General features: G+C 37.2%; 1 protein-coding gene, 1 long non-coding RNA gene and 1 other non-coding gene across 4 annotated transcripts; all 3 read left to right on the top strand.

Annotated features, from left to right (window-relative positions):
* Nucleotides 588–1,364, top strand: LOC107617423. The gene has a single exon (XM_016319185.2). It carries the CDS (start codon nucleotides 707–709, stop codon nucleotides 1,181–1,183), a length of 477 nt encoding a protein of 158 aa, XP_016174671.1. The 5' UTR covers nucleotides 588–706; the 3' UTR covers nucleotides 1,184–1,364.
* On the top strand, nucleotides 3,006–4,190 carry LOC110270376. Of its 2 annotated transcripts, none has more exons than XR_002359837.1 (2): nucleotides 3,006–3,136; nucleotides 3,477–4,190. It is a non-coding gene; the product is annotated as an uncharacterized LOC110270376 (long non-coding RNA). The 2 variants fall into 2 exon arrangements; XR_002359839.1 differs by having other exon boundaries at nucleotides 3,034–3,136; nucleotides 3,521–4,190.
* On the top strand, nucleotides 8,390–8,460 carry TRNAG-GCC. Its single transcript has one exon. It is a non-coding gene; the product is annotated as a tRNA-Gly (tRNA).

Raw genomic sequence — 10,055 nt, 5'->3', positions numbered from 1 at the left:
TAGTTTTAAATTTTATAAAATGAATTTTGGAATTTTTAAAATGATTTTTAAAAATTTTAAACTGATTTGTTAAAACATGCACGGCTGTTTTTTTTTTCCAAATTTATTGTAAATAATAGTAAAAAGTGAAAATAAAGTTCGATTTAAATAAGATTGCGGGATATTTTTTGTTTTATTGAACCTTTTGTTGCGGTCTACGTTATAGTTGGCTAGTATTATATTTGGTTAGCTAGCAAAATTGTTTTAAATTATATTGGTTAATATTTTTTTGTTAACAGTTCAATATCTTTAATCCAACAGTTTAATGCTATATTTTTAGTCAATACTTTAAAATATTACTGCAGACTGATAATTAAAAATAATAAATTCAGATAGTATTGCTTATAAATTATTAAGATGTGAATGTTTAAAGGTAGAAATTCAAATACAATTAATTTCACATAAAATTAATAATTTTTAACTATTAATTTTACGTAAAATTAAATGCATCTTAATTTTCTTGTGTTTAAATATTCAAACAAAACTTTTGGTTCACCTGTCCTTATTGTTGTTTATATAAAGTGAAATATTGATGCACGAAACCCATTATGGTAGCTAGCTAACCTTTTCGAACCATTATTACATATCATGGAGATAGCATGGGATATACATGCTCCAAGTTATATTACAACTTTAATTTTGAGAAAAATCTAACTCATCATCACACATGATGAGAAACCAAAAAGAGAGAAAACTCATGAGGTTCATGAAGGCACCCTTCAGGTTGCTAATCAAGGCAAGGGACATGTACGTACAAGGCATGACCGATTGCTCCGCCAGCAGCCACTTCGCCTACGTGGACGCAGCCATGGGGTGCCCTACCGGCCAGCTCTGCCCTCTTCCTAGAAGCTTCAGTGTTACTTCATCGGCCCGGTCGAGCGCCAGTGATGACCACGATCTCATCATGGCTGCTGCTTCCCTTAGGAGACAAGAACGCAGCGGTAATGGCAATATGAATGAACACAGTGTTGTTGGGCGTTTAGGGACCAGGAAAGTACTTCGCCGTTGTAGCATGACGATTGGACGGATTGATGAGGACGAGGCGTGTGACTTTTCCGGAGAAGATTTGGAGGTCAAGCAGCGTGTCTTTCCCCGAAGCACAAGTTATGCTGCTTGGAGAGGAAGGGCCGTAGGGATCTTCTAAAGTTCTAATGAACAATATAAATGTAAGGGCAAAAATGAGTTATTTTCTCTTATATATTAAGATATCTGTTAATTTAAATTTAGGAAAATGAATAATTCGATAAATGTAAACATAATAAAGTTTTAAATGACATATTTTAAACGGAGAGAATATATATAATGATCTATGTTTTTCTTTATATAATTTGTTTCTTTTTTTTTAATTTTTTTTTTCCAATTGATTTGGTGTATTTAGCTTTATTATTGGCTGAATTTATTAGACGAACCTGAGATCTGAGAGACAGTTACTTGTTAAATCCTTTTTTTATTGAGTTCTAGACGAGCAAACCGAACCGGCCAATTACCACTACAAGAGAGAATATTTTTTTGAAGAGAAAAGTTTGCTGTAAAATATTACTTTTGCTGCAATAGAAAAGTTTTCGCAACAAAAAATATATAATTGTTGTATGTTTTATTAGAATTTGTTGCCAAAAGTAGTAATTGGAGTCCATTTTTTATTTGTTGTTAACGATTTAGATTTTGTATCAAAATAGTTTGTTGTTAAATTATACTCAATAATAAAAAAAAATTTTGCTGCAAAAAATTTTAATTTTAGCAACCAAATTTTGTTGATGCAAAAATCAGATTAGCTAACTATTATAATATCTTTGGAAGAACATAATGTCGCTGCAAAGTTATTATTATTGTCGTCGGCGAATAAAATGAAACATTTAATTAAATAATGGTAAATTTTACTCTACCCTTCCTATAATAACATGTAATTTACCATCTGTGACATGTCATCTTTTAATTGGTTGCTATGTTAACTATGGTTAAACTATTAGTAATTAAATTATAGTCTCAAGTGGGTGATTATGTAATTTACTAAAAATTCAATCTTTAATTTTTTCCCAAATCAAGCTCCCACACACCTAATTCTCTGTATCTCCTTCCCCATCTCCGTTTGTCCTTCTATCTCCTCTCTCCGCCGCCATGGATCCATACTTTCATCACTACCGTCGCCCAAATTCTTCCCCAAATCAAGCTCCCACACAATGAACCCTAATCTTCTGTATCTCCTTCCTCCATCTCCGTTTGTCCTTCTGTCTCCTCTCTCTGCCGCCATGGATCCCTACTTTCATCATTCCCGTCACCCAAATACGTACATTCCTCTTTCTCCGCCGTATAACCACCACCATCTCCGTCAAGTTTCCAACCACGTTCTTGTGAACCCTACCGCATTCAATTTCAACCCTCCCGTTTTTTTACCCGCCAATCCACTCTTTGTTCCTCAGGTTCCTGTTCTTTTCGAACATGATTCGCGTCACCGTAGTTCAATGCTATCGCAGTCTCCTTCAAATTCTAACCCTCGCCGCAGTGCTTCCAGGTTCAGTAAGGAGTGCTTTGGCAGAGCAAACCGCCGTTGCCGTGTGGTTGTTCCTCCGAATTCCGGTATCTAATCGAAACTTTGCTCGGAAGAGGCGCGAGACTCTTCTCTCGAGACAACGACTTTGGAACTGGATAGGTACGATTACGATAGAGCAGATAGGGTTCATGAATATAATGGCATTTCAAAGAAACAGGTTAAGAGTAAGAGTGTTTTTCTTAGAATCCAGGCGCCAAAACCGAGCAATGGTAAGAATGAGGATGATGAACAATTACATTGTGATGATTGTGCTGTTGTTGACTCATTGGTTATTTTAACACTAAAAAAATTATTTGGATAAGTTTTGCAAAGGAACACACTTAGATGCTCACACCCAGTAAGATTGTTTTTGATACACTGGCTTGATGGTAATAGTTTCTTGTGATTTGGAATTTTTTTCCCCCTAAAGGATGTAATGCTACATGATCTGGATTCTGCCAATGCACAACCTCAAGGTGGGCAAGAATCGATTGATGAGTGCAAACAATGGATATGGTGGCTTAGGAGTACAGGGACAGAATCGATTGATGAGTGTTGTGCTTCCACAAGGTACGTATTTTTATGGATGTCCATTATAATGGTGTTGAACAATACTTATCCACAAAGATGTTCTCATGCAATGACCCCTAATTGCATTTGCTTTGTGCAAGTGCAGCCATAGAGAAGATGACTTTATTTTCTGTTTGCATTGGTTCAGCTTGTCCAACTAGTTGGCCTTCTTCTATGCAACCACATTGTTCGCTTCCACATGTTGAAAACTGTTAAAGAACTGATGGTTGTTTTAGATTTGTATGTAATATGCTTGATGAAATCATTTATATTTGTTTTCATGCATGTTGAATGCACAAATATTTTTCTTACGATTGATACTCATTTGAGCTTATGATAGGTATTGAAGTATTTCTTTGTGGTGACAAGAGCTTCTTGATTCAGGATCTCCGTAGGTGATTTCAATGCTAGGGAACTCTTATCCCAATGCTGGTGGTCCACTTTCACAAAGCCATGTTATGGATATGTTGAATGATGTAAACTCAAGTGATAATTCTCGTTTTGACATGAATGACTTCCCTCAACTGACTAGTCGACCTAGTTCTGCTGGAGGGCCTCAAGCACAATTGGGTGCAAACGAAGATTTTCAGCTTTGCCAGGATTCAAAGGTGTAATAACTGGAGAAGATATGTGACCTGATTGGCTGTTATGCATTTCTTTCTAGCAATTTTGGCTGTTTTATGTTATCAAATAGTTTTTTTGTATAGTTGCCTTATGATTTGTTGTTTAAAGAGTCTCTTCTTACAGAGTTGAGTTATAGACTGAATTATGCACTTTCTCTTATGAAAAGTTTTATGGATTTACGTGCATATCTACCTTAGTTCCTTTGGTGCTTGGTTTTATTGCTTTGTTTATTATATTCTGAAATTGTAAGTCATGTAAGGTGTTAAATAAGCATATGGTTTCCTGGTTTGTATCTCATCAAGTGTTTGTAGGTTGGAACTACTTAATGTTGTCTTTTTATCACAAAATGTAGAATCACCATTAATAGATTGTTCCAACTCTTACTTCCTTGTGCAATTTGATTTTAACATGCTGATTTTTTATGTTGTAAGATATGATTCTGATTGGACTGAAAAAAATATTTTTTGCAAATCCTTGTTTGGACACAGAACAGCATAGTGAGTTCAAATTCATAATGATTAATGAGATCTGATAAATAAATGTCCTACTCCCTTCGCAAGTGAATTATGGTTAATATTAATAAACATGGCATAGAGAGTTCGAAATAATTAAAGAAAGGGAACCGAGGAATTTTCACGGTTCTTCCGGATTTTAAGAATTTGTTTAAAGATAGGTTTGGAGCAATGATTGAGTTGTCTTTGTGTGCATAAAAGTAATTAGCTTATACATTTTCCTTTAACTTTGAGTGTTTCTTGTTTTAGAGGATCTTGGTTGCCTGAAACTTGAATTTAAGTAAACGGTGGAAATGTGTATAGTAAAGTGGATTTTTTTTACTTCTTTTCATTATATTCCTCTAATACTTGAAATATTAGTTCATAATCATTAGCAACTGCTCCATTGTAGATTGATTTAAGAATTTCGAAGCTAAGACAATTCATCTGCAAGAAAGAAACCAGGTAACATCTACCTCAGTTTAAGGAAAATACACACAGGATTAAATAAAACTAATGCAGATGCTTATAATTTCTATATCTATTTAGTTGGAACCTAACACAATGGACATTTTGAATTCCATCTTGCCTCAGAGAAACACAATGTTCAAAACATACATCCCGAGAGAGGCAATGGCTTGATGAGTGTCAATGGCTGAAGCCATTTTACTTGTGGAATACCCTTCTAAAGCTTTTAAATGTTATAGAATTAACTACTATATTAAACATGATTCCACATAAAAATGTGACTATATTTGTAGAACTCCAAAGTGTGAAACAACTTGTCGGTTGCCACCATTCAAAATTCACCTTTGCCTTAAGATTACATTATGGTCTTGCTTTTGGTGCACAAATTGTGAATCACACTTTTCACAACTCGTACCACTGACCAGCAAGTGCACTGGGTCGTCTAAGTAATACCTCACGTGAGTAAGGGTCGAATCCCACGGAGATTGTTGGTTTGAAGCAATCTATGGTTATCTTGTAAATCTTAGTCAGGAAGTCAATTATGTTTATCAGTTGAATTGCAAATAAACAAGAGAGCATGGATTAAAGGTTACTTGTTATGCAGTAATGGAGAATATGTTGGAGTTTTGGAGATGCTTTGTCTTCTGAATATCTGCTTTCCTCTGTCTTCTTGTTCACGCACGCGCGTCCTCCTATGGCAAGCTGTGTGTTGGTGGATTACCGTTGTCAATGGCTACCTTCCATCCTTCCAGTGAAAACTACGCTCACGCGCTCTGTCACAGCACGGCTAATCACCGGTTGGTTCTCGATCCGGTTGGAATAGAATCCCTTGATTCCTTTGCGTTTGTCACTAACGCCCAGCCTTCAGGAGTTTGAAGCTAGTCACAGTCATTCAATCCTTGAATCCTACTACTAAACTAGTAGCCTAGGGTTACAAAATATGAGTGGACTATGATGGATGATGCAGAGATCCACTTTTGGGGCCCACTTGGTGTGTGCTGGGTCTGAGATTTAAGCAATTCACGTGCAGAGGCTATTTGTGGAGTTGAACGCCAGTTTTTGTGCCAGTTTGGGCGTTCAACTCCAGCTTTTGATCCTTTTCTGGCGCTGGACGCCAGAATTGGGCAGAGAACTGGCATTAAATGCCAGTTTACATCGTCTATCCTTGTGCAAAGTATGGACTATTATATATTTCTGGAAAGCCCTGGATGTCTACTTTCCAACGCAATTGGAAGCATGCCATTTCGAGTTCTGTAGCTCCAAAAAATCCACTTTGAGTGCAGGGAGGTCAGAATCCAACAACATCAGCAGTCCTTTTTCAGCCTGAATCAGATTTTTGCTCAGCTCCTTCAATTTCAGCCAGAAAAATACCTGAAATTACAGAAAAACACACAACTCATAGTAAAGTCCAAAAATATGAATTTTTCCTAAAAACTAATGAAAATAGACTAAAAACTAACTAGAACATACTCAAAACTATATGAAATTAACCCCAAAAAGCGTATAAAATATCCACTCATCAGCTTTCCATCTCAATCTTCATGGCTATCTTCATCTTCTGAATCTGCATAATGGAAATGAAGCAGTTCGAAATCAAATAATCAGTTGGAAGAAATTCATATTAAGCTTTTGAAACTTTTACAGGCTGAAGCTACTACTGAAAAAAAAGCAATATAGTTGACGCAAATCCATCAAGATTTATTGAATAAAAGTAAACTGCAGACAGCAATGTGTTAAGGCACAAAGATGTCCTACAATCATATACAATTACATTGAAGGAAGCAATTTAAGGGGAAGAAGTCAACCAAAACCTAGCTACCATATCAATACAGATACCAGATGTAAGACCCAGAATCTTTAAAAAGTCTTATTATGATCAAGTCTCAAATCCTACAGTTATTTATAGCCTTAATTTCAGGGATTATTTTATTAAAGATAATTAAGGCAAGTTTTGATTTCTTGGATTTGAGATAAGTTATGATTATTATCCAATTTTATAATTATTGGATTATTTTCTATATTTAAAGTATAAGGTTGATAGTTATAAAATGATAAGGATTTTATATGATTTGGATTAGATAAATAATATTTTAAATATTATTACTGCTATTTTGGAAAATGAAGAAATTAAGTACACTATTTCTAATTTTTAGATTTGGGCATTTTATTGAAAATAATTTGTGAAATTGGTGATCAAATAGTATTTTCTATATATAATTAGTGTTGGGTTTAATTTGGGTTTCAATTACTATATTATTCCCAATTTTAAGTGAAATTACCAATTTACCCCTAACCCTAATTTCACCCAACACCTTAACCTCTCTAACCCTAGCAGCCGCCACTGAAACCCTCTCCCAAAAACCCAGTAGCAGCCGTGGCACACAAACACGGTTTTCCCCTTTTCCCATGGAAAAAACGAAACAAAATCAAGAGAGATGGAATAGCATGCGACAGGGAGAAGGAAGAGAGGAGAGAGAGAGGCGCCGTCATCCTCATCGCCGGACCGCAAGGAGCGTCGCCGCCGAGCCCGTCACCGTGTCGTTGTCTTCATCGACGCCAGCTGAAGAGAGATGCGACGGAGAGAGAGAAAGGGCCCGCGGAAGGGAAGCGTCGCCGTTCCCTGAGGCCGCACCGTCGTCGCTGTCCATGGTGACCCACGAGCCGAGAGTGTGAGCGCGGGTGGAGGGCGGCACTGTTGTTGCCGTCGTTTCTCCCAACGGTGCTGCTATCACCGCCGTGAATCGCGATCCGGAGAGGGAGGAGATGCGAGCCATGGCCGGAGGGGAGAAGCCGCCGTCGTCCTCTCTGCGCCACCGTCGTCCTTGCCACAGGGTTAGCCGCTGTCATGTATGGCAGAGCCAGAAAGAGAGAGTTCAGGAGCAGAGCAAGAAAGAGAGAGATTTTAGGCTGGGCTGGGAGTCCAACCACCGTGTCCAGCCGCCGTTTGTGTCGCCGGTGCCGCCTCCACCAGAGCTGTCACCATCAGAAAGGGGTTCAGGCCGCCGCAGGTGTCGCTGCCGGAGAAGGGAGCTGCATCTCTGTGATTCCGACCGCCAGGAGTGGTTTTGTGACGTTAGGGACCACCGCCGGAGCTTCTGGCTATTGCTGCCGTCGCTGGAAAAGGTTGCCGGTAAGGGTTTTAATTGTGGTTTCTGTTCTTTTTGAATTCCGGGAATACTATAGTTGCTGCGTGTTGGTTTCAGATGTCGTGATCGGAATTTGTCGCCGCAGCCGCTTAAGGTGGCTGCCAGAGTTTTTCCTCTATTACCATTAAAATACAATAGATGAATAGTCATTCGAAGAAAAATCATTAAACATAAATATAGAATATTCAAAATATTCTATCACATCTTTTTACTAATATATATAAATCCAATCACTAGGATTGGTAACTAGTAATAAGTTAATAAGGAGCGAGTGGGTATAAAAAAAATCGTTCTTTTTGGTGAGAACACATAGTATTATTTCACTATGTATGTCACTATATGTGCTGGAATTCCTTTTCATCAATTCTAGATAAATCCTAATTAATAGAATAGGGAGATCTCATATATATATTTCATATATTTTCCATTTTTCGACTTTCTTTCAAATTATGCCTAACGGAGTATCAAACTTAGCTCTGCACAAATAAGATTGATATATTACGTATCAAATACGATTCAAAAATGCGGATATAGTCGAATGGTAAAATTTCTCTTTGCCAAGGAGAAGACGCGGGTTCGATTCCCGCTATCCGCCCCTGCCCTTAGTACTTTATTAAATCGATTATTAAATTATTAAAAAGTAATAAAAATTGTTAGAGTTGACTGTGATAGTATCTCCCCCCTTCGAGCTGGCCCGGAGACCGCCGCTGTTTCGGTTCAGCCGTCCTTTCTTAGTCTCAGTAAGTAAGTATATTTCGAAGAGCCTCGTGTTAGTATTTTGTTGTGTATGGTTAATGAATACGAGTTTTGATAACGTGGGGTCGAGTCCTGATTGTTGTATGTTGCGATTAGTGTTGCTATGGTCATTGCAAACGTGACTGGGAGTCGAGGTTTTGGTTGCCGTCAGTTCGGGGTGAGGCAAAAAGGACTCTATGAGACATTTGGATTATGGAATTGCGTTTTGAGGTAGGGGCGCTTTCCAAAAACTATGTTTTATATATTGGAATTATTACATATGGATACTGATATGAGACAATTGGTATTTGGTGATTGTATCTGCCTTGTGTGTTATTTGATTGTCTCGAATGGATAAGGATGCTTGTTTGGCTGAATTGTTGTGCGGCTTGTGAAATATAATGTTTTGAGGTTGATCCTTTAAAGATTTGAAATCTGAGTTTGATCTGTTGAGGATTGATTTGAATTGAGTTAATTATCTTGATAATGTGAGAAGTCGAACGCACTTTTGAATTCAGCCTGGTTTACTTTAATTGACTTGGTTTGGACAAATGATTTGTTATTGAGCCGTTTCTTTAAAGCTTTGGAAATGAGTTAAATTGGTTGATACTGAGTTGATCTTGAAATGGTTTTCTTGAAATATGCCACTGAGGCGACTGTTGGATTTAGCTCGCTTTGAATTGATTTCTGGTTTTGAGCTGTTGAAAAGGAATGAGAAACGGTTTAGTTGGGACCCGAACCGGGTGGCAAAAGTCCAAGTTTTAGGGGAGGTGCTGTCGAAATTTCTACAAAACCCTAGTCTTGCTTGAAAAGTTATTTTAAAAAGGTTGGATTTGAGAAATTGTATTACTTGATTTGTTAAGACAATATTTATGTTTTCAAGCTTAATTTATTTAATGAACTTTATGCGTTGAGTTCGGCTTATTTAGAAATGAACTATTTTTCACCGTTTGAACCACTAAAGGAAAGAATGATGCACTAATATTGATTTCAATATAAAAAGGAGCTTTTAGTGATTTCAAAGGAATCTAGACTTTTGATTGGGTAATTAAGTTGGAGGTATTTTGGAAGAGTTAGAAAATAGGTTCCAAAAAGAAACCTGAAACATCTGGGACTCTGTTGGATTGTGGTGATTGGTTGTTAGTTGGATTGTTTGGGCCTAGGGCCGTGGTTGGAATGAGATGAACCGATGGTTGATTTTGGTTTCGTATTTCTGGTTTGGAATAAAATATGAAAAACTATTTTGGTTCAGTATAGATAAACCTTTTTGAAAGGCTTGATGTTTTGAGAATAGAATGGTTCCTCTTTCAGAAAGGATTTTCGACCTTACTTTTATTGTAAACCGTTGTTTTTGAAAAGAGGCATAAGACGGTTATTAATTACTGGTACGGTTTATCTTCATGTATCCTATTACAGTAATTCCCAAAAACCCTCTACTGAGAACCCTTTCGAGGA

This window comes from Arachis ipaensis, chromosome B01, assembly GCF_000816755.2.
Source record: "Arachis ipaensis cultivar K30076 chromosome B01, Araip1.1, whole genome shotgun sequence".
Taxonomy (NCBI): Eukaryota; Viridiplantae; Streptophyta; class Magnoliopsida; order Fabales; family Fabaceae; genus Arachis; species Arachis ipaensis.
The sequence above is the reverse complement of the archived record's forward strand: the minus strand, read 5'-3'. Positions and strand labels throughout refer to the sequence as shown.